This window comes from Cavia porcellus, unplaced genomic scaffold, assembly GCF_034190915.1.
Source record: "Cavia porcellus strain 051 isolate PalLab524CR breed Dunkin Hartley unplaced genomic scaffold, mCavPor4.1 scaffold_1, whole genome shotgun sequence".
NCBI classification, from domain to species: domain Eukaryota; kingdom Metazoa; phylum Chordata; class Mammalia; order Rodentia; family Caviidae; genus Cavia; species Cavia porcellus.
In genome coordinates, this window is record NW_026947484.1 from 194,340,367 (window position 1) to 194,356,233 (window position 15,867).

At 42.3% G+C, this 15,867-nt stretch overlaps 1 protein-coding gene across 3 annotated transcripts in view; it reads right to left on the reverse strand.

Annotated features, from left to right (window-relative positions):
• Ube2r2 (ubiquitin conjugating enzyme E2 R2) overlaps positions 1-15,222 on the reverse strand; it is a 92,919-nt gene extending 77,697 nt beyond the window's left edge. The window contains exon 1 of one of the 3 annotated variants that reach the window (XM_063226538.1): positions 15,154-15,222. In XM_063226538.1, the coding sequence (XP_063082608.1) occupies positions 15,154-15,198 (45 nt within the window). In that variant the 5' untranslated portion in view covers positions 15,199-15,222. Of the gene's footprint in view, positions 1-9,707; positions 10,457-15,153 lie in introns of those variants that run through there. The other 2 variants (XM_005004057.4, XM_003470674.5) reach the window with 2 other exon arrangements.
• Positions 15,223-15,867: the final 645 nt, after the last annotated feature.

Genomic DNA, 15,867 nt, shown 5'->3' on the forward strand with positions numbered 1-15,867 from the left:
CTGCTACAAAACCAGACCAGCCAAGACTATACACTCAATGACACAGTGTCTTAAAAATCAAATAGCTAGGGATTTAGCTTAGTAGTATAAGCGCCTGCCAGGCTAGCGTGAGGTCTTTAGTTCGATCCCCCCCCCAAAAAAGGAATATTAATATTACAACATGCAAAGACCTCTTAAAACATGTTAAGAAAAAGGGTCCTAAGTGCTTATATGTGTACTTCCATTTATGTAAAATGTATCAGTCAGGCTACTCAGGAGGAGAAAATGAGTCTCAACTGAGCCTATAGAGATCAACCAGGGCAACAAGTGAAACTTCATCTCAAAAAAAAAGACACTGAAGCCGGGCGTGGTGGCTAATGCCTGTAATCCCAAAACTTGGGAGGCTGAGGCAAGAGGATCATTTCGAGTTCAAGACCACTCTGGGGGACAAAGTGAGCTCATGGCCACCCTGAACTGCATAGAGACCCTGTTTAAAAAAAAAAAAAAAGACACTGGGCCAGGAATTTAGCTCAGCAGCTTAAGCGTCTGCCTGGCATGTGGGAGGTCATGAGTTCGACCTCTGGTACCAAAAAAAAGGGACATTGAGCTGGGCATGGTGGCATGTGCCTATAATGCCAGCACTTGGAAGGCTGTGGCAGAAGGACTGCCCTGAACTCAAAGCCAGCCTGGGCTACATATAGTGAGACCCTGTTTGTCTGTTCCCAAAAGACATATATTATATATAAAGTGACTAGGATAGGCAAACCAACCCTCCTATAAAGAGCCAAGGTGTTTGCCTGTAATCTCAGCACTTGGCAGGCAGAGGCAGGACTGCCATAAATTCAAGGTCAGTCTGGGGTAGTGATTTCAAGGCCAGCCTGGGCTATGTCAAAAGGGGGAGGGGGCAATCTATAATCACCGAGTGAAAACTGATTATCTGCCTAGGTTTAGAGCAAAAAATGAGTTAATGCTAGTAAGTTTTATGTTCCTTGGTGAGAGACGAAAATACTATTATTTATTTATACACTTGTGGTACTCAGGGTGAACTGAGAGCCTTCACACTAACCTACATCCCCAGTCCTTTTTTAAATTTTGAAGCAGGATCTTGCTAAATTGCCAAGTGATCCAGGATGGGCTTAAATTTGTGAACCTCTTGTCTCAGTCTCCCGAGTGCTGGGATTACATATAGGGCTGGGCTACCACACCTGGCAGGCAATATGTATATTAAGAAAAAGTCTTTTTTTGTTTTCTAGTACTAGACTTGAACCCAGAATCTCAGCATGCTAGTTAGCTAGGTTGTCTATAACTGAGCTATATCCCCAGGGCTTTTGACTTTTATAAATTTTGAAACAAGGTCTCACTAAATTACCCAGGCCTGCCTCTTGATCATCTTGACCTCAGCTTCGAAATTAGGTAGGGTTACAAGCACCTGGTCCTCTTAAATTGTTCTTAATCTAAACCAGGGATGGGGGTGCTTGCTTGATATCTCAGCATCCTAGGAGGCTGAGCTAAGAGAATCACAAATTGTGGAGTCCAGCCTTGGCAATTTGAAAGAAAAGAATACCTTGGCAATCTGAATTATAGTAATGTCTTCAATTCAGTATCTAGCATTCATTCACTGTTTCACTTTAGAATCAACCTGTTTTTTTGTTTGTTTTTAAATTCCCCCTAGCACTAGGATTGAGCCCAGGCCTTAATTTTTTTTATTTACAGACATTCTTCCCACCAAGTCACTGAATTTCCCAGACCAGGCTGACCAACTTTTTCCTCTTTGTCTTAACCTCACAAACAATTTCTCACTGAATAAAGCTGAAATAAATTAGTTCTGCACAGAATGCAAAAGATACTTTTTCTGTACTAAGGATTAAAATCAAGGCCTTTGCACTAAACTATATTTCTTTCTTTCTTTCTTTTTGGTCTTTTTAAGACAGGGTCTCGCTATGTGGTTCAGGCTGGTCTTGGGCTTACTTTGAGGCTCAGGCTAGTCTCAAACTTGTAACGATACGCCTGCCTCAGCATGAGTGCTGGGAATACAAGAGTATGCCACCATGCCCCGAACTAAACTAGATTTCTAGCCCATTTCAGTTTTACACCAGCTCTGATAAATTGCTCAGGTTGGGTTAGAATTTACAATCTCGAAGCTGGAGGTTTAGCTCAACGGCATAAGCGCCTGCCTTGCAAGCAGGCAGTCTTGAGTTCGATCCCCGGTACCGATAAAAAGGAAAAAGACCAAAAAAAAAAAAAAGAACTTACACGTCCTGCCTCAGCCTACCAGAATGTTTGTTTGTTTAGCAGTAATAGGGAATGCCCTTGCACTTGATCTGCCACTGAGCTATATCTCCAGCTGTTTAAAATTTTTTATTTCCATGGGCCGGGAATTTAGCTCAGTGGCACAAGAGCCTGGCACAAGCGCCTGCCTGGCAAGCATGAGGTTCTGAGTTTGATCCCCAGTATCTTGAGATCGGATCTTTTTAAATTGCCCATTAAAATATTTTTTTGGGGAAAAAGCTACCCAGACTGGCCTCTAATTTGCAATCTTCCTGCTTCAATCTCAAGGAGCTTTACAAAACCTGTCTTAACTCATTTATGCAGTTATATGTGGAACAGTCCAAAGGAAGTATACGAACTAGTAGAATTAAAACTGTTAAATATAAACTCCCGGACAGGCAGACTTCAGTAGTCCTAAACTGAATTTTGAACATTCCCTGTTATTTCCAGTATTCAGACTAATACAGAGGTAAGAAAATTTGTTGGCCTCCTTTGTCTCACTTGTCTTCAATAGACGGGTTTTTCTGGAACCTCAGAAACTAAGACTATTAATGTTGTACTAAATTTAAAAAAAAAAAAAAAAAGTGCTACATTGGAGCTGGACCTGGTGTTACATGCCTGTAATCCCAGTACTTGGACGGTGGAGGCAGGAGGATGACCATGAGATTGAGACCAGACAAGCTATATAGTGAATTCAAGGTCAGCCTAAACTACCTAGTAAGACCCTGTCTCAAAAAAAAAAAACTACAACAAACAAACAAAAAACTAAATTGGAAAGAAGGAACAAAACATTTTATCATGATGAATAGCTCTTACACAGTACTGACAAATGCTCCAATTGGCCATAAACCTTTAAAAGCTTTGCTTTCTATTAACATTTACAATTGCATCAGTTGCCCAGTGTGGTGACACACCCTTGTAATCTCAGCATTTAAGAGGCTGAAGCAGAAAGACCACCAAGAGTTCAAGGCAGCCTGGCATACATAGTAAAATCAAGGCCAGTCTGAACTACATAACATTCAAGCAGGACATGGCTTGAAAAACCTGAAAAATACATACACATGTACATACCCAGAACATTTCAATGGAAGGTTGTCATAAAACTAAGTCACAAATACCACCTAGATGATGACAACTATTAAGACTTCATGGATTCTAAACCGGGTGCAGAGGCACACTCCTGTAATCCCAGCATTCAGGGAGACAGAGGCAGGAGGATCATTGCAAATTGAGACCACCCTGGGCTACAAAGTGAGACCAAGGCTAGCCTGAACTGCATAGCCAGACTCTGTCTCAAAAAGATAAAAAAGGGCCACGGATTTAGCTCAGCAGTATAAGCGCCTATCTAGCAAATGTGAGGTCAGCAGTATAAGCGCCTATCTGGCAAATGTGAGGTCAAAAATTTGAGCCCCAGTACCAAAAAAAAAAAAAAAAAAAAAGGAAAAAAGACTTTATGGATGCTAAAACATCTTCAATTTAAGAGAATTTAAGAGAACTGGACACTTAGTTCAGTGGCAGAACATTTGCCTAGCATGCACAAAGTTCTGGGCTCAATCTTTAGCACCACAAGAGAAAAAAATAAAATGTAAAGATGCATTAGGGACTTTGCTCAATGATGGAATGAATGTTTTGCATGCTTCAGGCCATGGGTTAGATCCTCACTATGAAAAGGAAAAAATAAATCTAATAATCTACTAAATAGAACATACTACACTTTATGAAATACAAAGGTGTCATATTTGGCTTAAATATGACAACATAGTTAAGCCAAAAACAACATAAACTGAAACTTCATGTAGTGCCCAAACCCTTTACACTAGCTGTTTCCATGTACAACTCTGACTTAGTTTACCCACCACTGAGATAATTTCTATTTCCAAAAGTGGCAGCAACTAAATGCCTAAAGAGGGACTCTTAGAATTTAACTGATAGGGGCTGGGGATTTAGCTCAGCGGCATAAGCGTGCCTGCCTTGCAAGCAGGCAGTCATGAGTTCGATCCCTGGTACCGATAAAAAGGAAAAAGACCAAAAAAAAAAAGAATTTAACTGATAAAAGATATCCTAAAAAGAATGATCTTCTAGGCAGGCATATATAGTGGCATGCATCTTTCCAATCATAGGTATTTAAAAGACACAAGCAGGGAAATCACGTGAGACCAGACTTGAGAGGGAGACTTTGGGCAACACTGAGAGACCCTGAATCCAAACAGATAAATCACTTTTTTAAAAGGACTGTTGCAACTACGCCTTGAGAGTTACCCTATCGGGCTGGGGATTTAGCTCAGCAGCATAAGCTCCTGCCTTGCAAGCAGGCAGTCATGAGTTCAATCCCCGGTATCGACAAAAAGGAAGAAGCCAAAAAAAAAAAAAAAGAGAGTTACCCTATCGAAGCTGGGGTTGGTGGTGCCTGTAACACCAAGATTCAGGAGGCTCAGGCAGGAATATTTCAAGTAACAGGTCAGCCTGACTAATTTAGCAAAACATAAACTTTTCAAAAAGGGTTGAGATCAAGTATGGTGACACATGCCTGTAATCCCAGCACTCTGGAAGACTGAGACAGAAGAATTTCAAGTTCAATGTGTGTCTAACCTGGCCAACTTAACAGTTTAGCAAGACCCTTTCTGGGGAAAAGAAAAAGGATTTGGGAAAAGAAGCGTAGAGATGTAGCTCACTGTAAAGGCCATGAGTTCAATCCCCACTACTATAATGACCAAATCTCAAAGACAAAAGCATTACAGTCATACAATATGCTATCATTTTAAGGACTGCCAGATATGAAGTCTGGGATTTCTGTGGTAGGAGAAAGAGTAATAAAAGAAAATAGATTCATTTATTCTAGAATAAATGAAACCTAATGAATGAGGAATAGCCCTTTCTTTTAAAAATACACACAGAGGCCAGGGATATAGCTCAGTAGCACAGGGTGCAAACACAGGGTCCTAAGTTCGATCCCCAATACCACAAAATAAATAAATAAATGAAATAAAATAACATACATAATAACTGAAGTTTCTTTAATACAAGTTTGTATTAAATTTGACAAAGAAAGGGGCCAAGGATTTAGCTCAGTGGCATAAGCTCTGCCTTGCAAGCAAGGTTATCGTGAGTTCAATCCAAAACAAAACAAAACCCAAAAGCCAAAACAACAACAACAGCAAAATTGACAAAAGTGTTGAGTATGTGACATACTTTCTGTTAGTTTGAGAGTTTCTAAAAATTACATACATCTTTATTTCACCTCCTCCGCCAAATTACTGAATAAAATAAAAACTAGGAAGGGGAGAAAGGGATGTATAAACTACTAAGATATGTTATACATATCTTACAATGAAGTACAATGAAGATGCTCATGTACTGCAAACAATAAAAATGAATTTTAAAAATCTAATTAAAAAAATAAAAACTACAGAAAGTTAACTGCAATATTTTAAGCTTCTGGTATTGCTTAAATTTTTGTTATGCCAAAAAAAATTTTTTTGTTATGCAGAGCCGGGCGTGGTGGCTCACGCCTGTAATCCCAGCACTGGGGAGGCTGAGGCAGGAGGATCGCTGTGAGTTCGAGACCAGCCTAGGCTACAAAGTGAGCTCAAGGTCAACCTGAACTGCATATCGAGACCCTGTCTCAAAAAGACAAAAAAAAAAATTTTGTTATGCATATCATGAAAAAGGCACTCTTAGGTGGGTAGTGGCACCCAGCACTCAGGACGCTGAGGAAGGAGGATCGCTATGAATTCAAAATTGTTCTGGGGTACACAGTGAGTTCAAAACCAGTCTGAAAAGCTTAAGAACAGGTCTCAAGCAAAGAAACAAAAAGGTATTCTGATTTTTTGACTCTAGAGGGCCATCATCCTTTTAGAGAAATAATGCAGAATTCCAAGTAGGTTCTATTCCAAAGCACTTACAATTCCGATTATTATCAAGAAAACACAGCAAAGTGTAGTGGCTCATGCCTGTACTAATTCCTTGAGGTAGGAGGTTCACCACAAGTTTGAAGCCAGCCTATAATACATAAGGCAAGTTCAAGGCCAGACTGTGCTGCAAAGTGAGACCCTGTCACCAGGTATGGTGGTGCACATCTGTAACCCCAGCACTTTGGGAGACTGAGGCAGCTCGATCACTGTGAGTTCAAGAACAGCCTGGGCTACAAAGTGAGTTCAAGGCCAATCAGAACTGCACAGAGCAACCCATCTCAAAAAGAAACAAAAAAACCCAAAAGTTTCTTTTAAAGAAATGAACTTAGGGCTGGGGGTATAGCTTAGTGGCATAAGCACCTGCCTGGTAAGTGCAATGTCCTGAGTTCAATTCCCAGGAAGGAAGGAAGGAAGGAAGGTAGGAAGGAAGGAAGGAAGGAGAAACAAAGAAAGAAAGGAACTTATTAAATGTCTTAAATAACTATTGAATGTAGTAGTTCAACAGAATACAATAAACTTGTTCCACAGGAATACAATTCCACAGAATACAATTCAACTTGTTCCACAGGAAATTCAATTCAAAGGTTCTGCCTCCTAAGCCATCCTACTTTCAGCGACTGACTTCTAGAGGAAAAATTCCAAAAAGCAAAGAAATTCAGAAGTTCCCTCAACGCGACCAAAGAACTGGACTAAAAGCAAAGCCAAAAAGATTTTACATGTGCAGAAAATACAGAGGAAACTACCTTGTGTATCATATACTCATACCCCACAAAACTAAAAAATATGATTTAGAGATTATTAAATAACCAAAAGCAGGGTGACAGGAATGTTTCCAACACAGACTGGTTATAACAGACTGCTGCCAATCATTTCATGGTGCAATAAGGTCTATTAATATCTGAAAGTTAAATGAGTTAAACCATACTAAGAAAAACTTAGAAGAATGGCTATCGTCAAACAATTATCCCGCTATTTTCAAACAATTATGCCAAACACAGAAAAAAATGTATTTGAAAATAACTGTACTGGGGCTGGGGATTTAGCTCAGCGGCATAAGCGCCTGCCTTGCAAGCAGGCAGTCGTGAGTTCGATCCCTGGTACCGATAAAAATGAAAAAGACCAAAAAAAAAAAAAAAAAGAAAAGAACTGTACTAACTGTTCAAGGACTGCTATTTGACAAAGGATAAGTATGGAAAACTTTGTTAACTGCAGCTGTAGTGGATTATAATAAAAGCCTTGTTTTAAGACAAAAGCAGTCAAATAATAAAGTGACCATAAATTTGCCTTTTCCAAAGAAAGTACTAATCAGATAAAAGGCAATACAAGAGACAAAATACAAGAAAATGCAACTGAGTAAATTTCTCACATAAAACTACAACATAAACTCTGCTTTAAGAATTTTCATAAATTTTTTGTGTCGAAGTTAAATGTAAAAGGACTGGGGATATAGCTCAGTGGTAGAATGTGTGTAAGGCCCTATTTCAATTTCCCAGCACCAATTAATAAAGAAAAAGAGATAAACCCTTTTGAGTGTTAGATTAAGAAACCTAATACATACATCAATAAGACATTTTATAAATAGACTTTAGTTAAAAGCTTTTATCTTCAATCAGCATATATTATAGGAATCCCTTCCATTCTACCAATTCCAAACTCAGGTTTTGCCACAATTCCCAATTACTTAGGCAAAAATATTAAAATTTGTAACTCATTATTTTGGGTTTTTTTGTTTTACAAATTGCATGGTAGAAGGTCATTCTCGCCAGTATCCACTTGTCTCAACTATGTTGTTCCAAATATTTTTGGGGAATTAAAACCTTATCCCCTGAAATTAGATTTTGCTGAACAATGCTTTGCTAGGAAAGTCAGCACACAAGCTCCATTCAACACAACTAATGTTCCCAGTATCTATAAAACCTATATTTGACCCTGAAGAATACAGCTTAACACAGACACAGCAGTTTTTTTAATTTGTCCTTATTAATTACTTGTACCCTTAACAATAATTTTCTTTTTTTGTTAACAATAATTTTCAATACATGCATCTAAAAAGTATAGTGTACGTTGACCATAAAAGAGAAGACTTGGTAAAGATACTGCACTTACATAATATTGTAAAAATGTGCTTTTACTAGGTATTCAGTGACTATCAAGTATGAATACTAAACATTCCGGTATCAATCCCAGTTTCTACAAAGTTGACCCAATTTAAGGCATGAAACTTAAATTTTACCTTTAGAAGGGTAGAAAACAAGAGTTAAGTAATTCGGTAGTCCTAAAAATACACATCACAACTACATGACTAAGCTACTCATTTAAAATTTGTGCCAAAATAACCCCTCCCTTCAAAACAAACTAAAATTGACTCACTGGCCTACTTTACTTAATTTTGGAAATTAAAAAAAAAATGGATTCCTAAGCACTCATTTCCTCTACAATTTAAAATATTCAAATCTTCAATCTGGGATTCCTTGCTGTGAAAATACTAAGTCAAAACACAGGGGGAAACATAACCGACTATCTCCAAGTCAGCTACCTACACTGAAGTTTAAGAAATAAAAAGCAAGAAAGAAAAACCTGGATTCTGTCGTTATTTTTATAACCACTGTTCTAAAATCATTCAATAGAAACAAAAACGTCTACGGTCACTGCCTAAGGAACAATCTCACCTAGAGAAACCGTCTCACCTCGGATAACACGACCCTATTCGCAGGAATTACCACCTGAGCAAAAGCTTTCAATTTTGTTTCCCTGAAGTGGGAAACTATCAATCTCCCTACAAGACAAGTTCCACCTTTTGTGGATGTTTTTACACGGATTAAAAAAAATGCTAGCAAACTTGGTGGTGAGTGAGGACAAAGGGCATTTTGAAAGAAGCACTGACTGAGATAAATAGAAAACTAGGACAGAAAGGGCTAAATTAAAAGTTCCTTCAACTGGTTAAAGACAAGACAACGTAAGCACCCCTTTCTCCTTTATTCTTTTTAACTACCTCTAGAGTCTTCTTCATTACCATGCACTGAAATGCAAAGTTGGAAATAGCATTTCCCCCCAAAAGCCCAACGAATCCTCAAAATGTCAGAGCACCCGCAGCCTAAGGAATGACAAGCTACTTCCCCTCCCCCACCCCACCCCCCAAAAAAGAAAAGTCCAATCCAGTAAGTGCAGGTCACTCTGCCCTCTGGGGCAGTTCCAGCCTGCGTAAGGAGGACTCAGAAGTGAGGGCGACCGCGGAAACAAGACCACCTCTTTCTCCACACGTCCTCAGCTGGGGAAACAAACAAAGAGCACTCCCTCCCCGGCAGCCACCGGCCCAGCCAGAGAGGCTTTCCCATTTCCCGGAGTAGTCCGGCCGCCCGCCCCCGCCCCATGACAAAGAAAAGGGACTCGGTGAGCGAGTCCTTCCTGGCTCCGCGGATGGGGGAGGGGGCTGCGAGGCGAGGAGCCCCTCCGCGAGCCCGCGCTCACACGCTCAGCCCCGAAACAGCCCCAACGCGCTGGGGAACCGAGGCCTCGGCGGACTACGCCGGGTCCGGAGGGGTGAGGTACCTTGAAGTAGCCGCCTTCGTAGAGAGTATTGGGGGGTCCGAAGATGGCCACCTCCCAGTTGTAGAGGTCGGACTCATCCACCAGGGTGATCCGGAAGCCCTCCACCGGTTCCTCCTGCAGGGATTTCAGTTCCAGCATCAGGGCCTTCTGCGAGCTGGTCATCTGCTGCTGGGCCATCGCGGCGGCAGCGGCCGTGCCGGGCCGGGGCCCCAGTCCTCGCGAACCGGCAGGGCCGGACCAGGCCCCTCCCTCCGCTCCGCTCGCGCCGGGCCGCCCCGGGCCCCTGCCTTCACACCCTCGGCGGGCCGGACCAGGCCCAGACGGCCCGTGGGCCCGCCCGGGTCCTCCTCACACGCGACACGGGCCGGGCTGGGCCCTTCTTCTCACACTCGGGCGGGAGGGCGGGGGAGAGACAGGGGAGCTCAGGGAATTCGCTCCCGACCCCGGGCCTCCCCCCCCAGGGGGCCTCCACTTGGGTAGGGAGAGGTGGTGGAAGCGGAGGTAGGCGGCTGAGGGCCGGCGGCTGTACAGAGAGGGGGCAGAGCCCGCCCGGGAGCGCCGCGCTAGCTCGCCCTCTCGTTCTCCTCGGGGGCCGCCGGGCCGGAGGGCGCGCGGGGTTGGCGGGGGAGGGGTACACGGGGGTCTCGCGGCGGCGGCAGCGGCTGCGTGGGGGGAGGAGCGGAGAGGAGCTAGAGCGCCTCGCGCCGCAGGAGCGACGGAGCCGAGAGGGAGGGAGAGTGGCAGGAGGGGCGCGCCGGGCGGGGCGGGGGGCGGGCAGGCGGCTCTCGCGGCTGGCGGCCCGACGCGCGTGCGCACGCCCCTCCCTCCCCTGCCCGCATCACCCCGCCCTGCTCCTCCTCTTTTCCCCTTCACTGCCTCCTCCCTTCCAGCCGGCGAGGTGGCTGAGCTTTGTGACGCCGACGTTTGTCCTCCCCCGGTTAAAGCCGCAGTAGAGACAAGGGCGGGCTTCTGGGGATTGCTTGGGCCCTGGCTAAAGGAAGTGTTGGTTTGATGCCGCGACTTCAGGGGCGTGCCCCGGAAGAGAATTCAGGTGCTAGAGCTTCTAACACACCATATATGTATCCACGGGCCCCTCCCTGTGACACCCAGTCTGTTGTCCACGTAGTAGGTGCTTGATTGCAAAGAGCTGAGAGCCCGGAATGGTGGCGCGCGTGTCTGTAACCCCACCAATTAGGAAGGCTGAAGCGCTCGGATCACTGCAAGTTCGAGGCCAACTTGGGCTACAGAGCGAGACTTTGTTTTCCCAAAGTGGGGGAAGACTGCTAAAAATGTTAGTCTTAACAGTGCAAACAGGCCCTCCATACATGTCTGCACAGTGTGCGGCTGGACGAGTCACCCACCTTTAAGGGGGTAGTTTCACAAAGAAGGACCTGAGGAAGGCAGATAAGCCAGTTCTTACTTCCCACCTTAATTGCAAAGAGGAAATTGGGAGGAAAGAGTAAGAACTAGTTACTAACCAGGCTTGACAGCACACATCTGTAATCCCAGCACCCTGGGAGTCTCAAATTGGAGCCAACTTTGGGCAATTTGGTAAGACCCTGCCTCAAAAAATGAAAAGGGCTGAGGAAGTAGCTCCGTGTGAAGGCCACACAAAAACAGAAAATAAGTACAGACTGAGCTTAGATTCCTGGCTTTTGTCAGTGTGATGTGGGGCGAGAGCCTTGGCTACACCTCAGGTTACCCTTTTTTTTTTTTTTTTTTGGCCTTTTTCATTTTTATCGGTACCAGGGATCGAACTCAGGCGACTGCCTGCTTTCAAGGCAGGCGCTTATGCCGCTGAGCTAAATCCGCAGCCTGTAAGTTATCCTTTTGTAAAATAAGGTACAATGGTTGGACTTTGATCTTTAAGTCATTCCAACCTCAAAGTGAGCGACTTTTGAATAATCCTGACTGAAGTGAGAGGTGGAAACAATTTTCATGATTTAGGAGACTTCTTTCTCTCAGGAAAGCATGACCTGTAACTGCCTCAACTCTAAACCTTATCCTAGTAAAGCCAAGATAATTGTGAGCGGTACATACAGTTTTGGGCTTCATTCCAACCCTGGCAACGCGATACATTTTTTACTTCTTCCTGATTCATCATTGGCTTCTGTAAGAGCAGGTTAACTGAAGTGACTAGTACATGGTAAGTGACCCATAAATGGAAATTTTACAGAAATGAAAGACAAACATGGGGCTGGGGATTTAGCTCAGCGGCATAAGCACCTGCCTTGCAAAAGCTTCGTCGTGAATTCGATCCCCATACCGATTAAATAAATAAATAAATAAAAAGACAGGCATGATGGTACTCCCTTGTAATCCCCACCCTCTGGGAGGCTGAAGCAAGCACATCCCAAATTTGAGCCTAGCTAGGGAAGCTTTCTGATTTGGCCAATCTTAAAATAAAAAATGACTGCAAATGTACCTTGGTGTGAGGTCCTACATTTAATCTCTAGTACCACAAAATTAGGCCTAAGGTATTTATTTTTTTCCCCACACTAGTACAATTTGAACTAATCACTAAGTTGGATACTTTACATTTTGAAGCAGAAATCAGCAGCAATGCGATAGGAAACCAGACAAAGCATTGAATTTTATTTATGTATTTATTTATTGGTACTGGGACTCGAACTCAACATCTCATGCTTGCCAAGCATGCATTCTGCCAAGCTATATCCCAGCCCCAAATCATTGAATTTTATTTTTTCTTAGTTTTTTTTTTTTTTTTTTGTATCAGGAATTGAACTGTTTGCCAGGCAGGCACCATGCCCCTGAGCTATATCCCGAGCCCAGCATTGAATTTTAAATGCAGACTTCTTTTTTTTTTTTTTTTTTTTTTGTCTTTTTGAGACAGGGTCTCTCTATACAGTTCAGGCTGGCCTTGAGCTCACTTTGTAGCCAAAACTGGTCTCAAACTCACAAACATCCTCCTGCCTCAACCTCTGGAGTGCTGGGATTATAGGCGTAAGTCATCACACCCTGCTCAAATGCAGACTTTTCAAATGAAATGTTTGGCAAAGGGTATAGCTCAGTAGCACAGGTACCTGCCTGACAGTCGCAAGATCCAGAATCTGGTTCCTGATTCAAAAAAAAAGTTTTCAGAACTAGAATTAGGATAGTTAATATTCATCCACAAATCATTATTATAGGTACTATTGTTCTTGTGCTAATAGAGAATTTCATTTATTTTTAAATAAATTTTTAAAAAATTTATTTTAGTTGAGTTTTATCAATCCTGTTATGCATGTAATCTTTTCCATATTCAAGATTTGTAGTTGAAAAGTTTACTATAGGGGGCTGGGAATTTAGCTCAGCGGCATAAGTACCTGCCTTGCAAGCAGGCGGTTGTGAGTTCGATCCCCGGTACCGATAAAAATGAAAAAGACAAAAAAAAAAAAAAAAAAAAAAAAAAAAGAAAATCATTTAAAAAAAAAAAAAAAGAAAAGTTTACTATAAAAAAACAAGAACAGGGGGCTGGGAATTTAGCTCAGCGGCATAAGTGCCTGCCTTGCAAGCAGGCAGTCATGAGTTCGATCTCTGGTACCAACAAAAACGAAAAAGACCAAAAAAAAAAAAAAAAAGAGAACAAAAAATTGTATTGTTTTTGCAGATAAATTTATTAGAATGTGTAAAAAACATTTATTAGGCCTACCTACAATCTAGATACCAAGTTTTTATTTTGGTTTGCTGTTTTGTTTTGTTTTAGAGACAGAGGCTCCCTAAATTGCCCAGTGTGGCCTCAAACTCATGATCCTCCTGCCTTAGCCTCCCAGAGTGGGATTGTATATATGTTCCAACATGCCTGACAATGCATTACTTTTTTTTTTTTTTTGGCAATGCATTACTTTTATCATTTTTTTTCTTTCTCTTTTTATTGGTAATGGGGATCGAACTCATGACCACACACTTGTAAGGCAGGTGCTTATGCTGCTGAGCTAAATCCCCAGTCAATGCATTACTTTTAACTGAAATTCATGTTTATTCATAGTTTCTTTAGTAAAAACCAGTGTCCTTTTTCTATTCTATCCAAAATACCAGTCTACATTTAGTTTTCTTTCTTGTTTCTATGTTTCCTTCGGTTTTTTTATTTGTTTGTTTGTTTGTTTCTTTTTTGATACAGGGTCTAGCTTTGCAATGCAGGCTGGCCTCAAACTCACAGCAGTCCTCCAGCCTCAACCTCCCAAGTGCTGGGGTTGTTGGCATGTGCCACCATACCTGGCCTCTAACCCTTTTTTTGTTTGTTTGTTTTGGTACGGGAGATGGGGATTGAACTCACAACTTTGCACTCATCAGGCAGGCACTTACACCACTGAGCTAAATCCCCAGCACCCTTTTTTTTTTGGCAATCTTGATAATTGTGAGGAATATACTCAAATACTTTGTAGATACTTCATCAGTTGGGATTTGTCAAATTTTTTCTCGTAAAAAAAAAAAATTTTTTTTTCTCGTAAGACGGGTTATATATGCATGTACAACTCCCCATGATGAATGTAATTATTATACACTGGAAACATGTACTAATACAAATTTTTTTTAAAAGACCAGGGTTAGAGCCAGGTGTGATGTCGAACTCCTATAATCCCAGTGTTTACATGGCTGAGGCAGGCAGATCATCACAAATTGGAGACCAGCCTGGCTGGCTATAAAGTGAGCCCAAGGCCAGCCTAAACCGCATAGTGAGACCCTGTCTGAAGAAAATAAAAGCCTGGGGTTAGAGGTTTTTTGAGGCAAGGTTCACAGAGGTAAAGTACCATTTTTATCACATATCAAGGGCACACAATAGAGCAGTATGACTCAGCACCACTGACGTTGACCTCAGCCACAGGGCTGACGTAATAATATGTTAGATCTGTCCACTGTAAAATGATTCTTCCTGTGCCCTTTTATACCTTTCTCCTTTTTTGGGTGGGTGGGGTCTCACTGTGTAGCGCAGGTTGGCCTTGTACTTGAGGTGATATCACTTCCTGCCTCAGCCTCGTGAGTGCTAGGATTACAGGCCTGCATCAACACACTGGATTTACTTCCTTTCTATGCTGTACTCTCTGGAAGGGAGTTACTATATGCAATTACAGTTAAGAAATGTCTCTCTGCTTTTTTCCCCCATAAATTAAGTCTAAATACTTTAAAGCATCATTCTTTTTTTTTTTAAGCATCATTCTTTAGACTTCCAATCTAGAGCTTGAAATCAGGCTCCACTGGAATTACTGTTGCCCTCAGAGGAGGAACAGCATCTCAATCAATGCAGCCCCCATCTCAAAATGCTGATGTGTGCTGAATTTGGTCCTCTCTTCCTCCATCACTCAGTTTAGGGACAAGAAAATTGCCAACCTGGAAATGTGGGAAATGATGTTGACACGTTCAATAGCAAAGCTGTGAGTAGACAAACAGGCAGAAAATTCATCTTCAAAGCATTTCATCTGAGCCATGCAGGTATGATGGTACATACCTGCAATCCTAGCACACTGGCAGGCTGAGGTAGGAGAATCACCATGAGATGGAGGCCATCCTGGAATACGTAGTGAGACTTGTCTCTAAAAAATCAAAGATACAAACAAAACTCAAAGCATTTCATTCATGTAAACACATTATAGCTCCACCCTAACTTAAAAGATGATAGAACCCTTACCTCACCCACTGGAACACATACCTGCACTCAGACCAGAAGCTGTGCCCTGATCTCAGATCAACTCAGTGACTCAGACCAAGTATCCACTGGGGACATAACACTAAGGCACAAGGCTGGCAGCCTACCGTAGATGAGTTTTGAACTCAGTGATTGCCATTCCACAGGACTAGCTCATGTCTACTTATCCTAGTCAGTAAGACATGATTAGTAAGCTGCAACTATGTCTTATTCATCCCTGTGTCTCACAGTCAGCGCACTGTTTGACAGAGTAGACACTGTGTTACTGTTCTCAGACTCATGGCCCAGAACAAGAAAAGCAGCAGCTCACAAAACAGCAAATTGAACCTGACCTTGCACTCCAATATCTAGGCTCTCTCAAGCACATAGTAGGTGTTCAAGAGTATGAAGTATATAACTACATACCAGGCACTCCGATGTTTGTCAGGTAGTAGGGACTCAAAAAACGTATTTACTGAAAGAATAGCAGAAACAACTTCCTGAAGCTTTGGGTGTTCATTTCTTCATAATTACAGG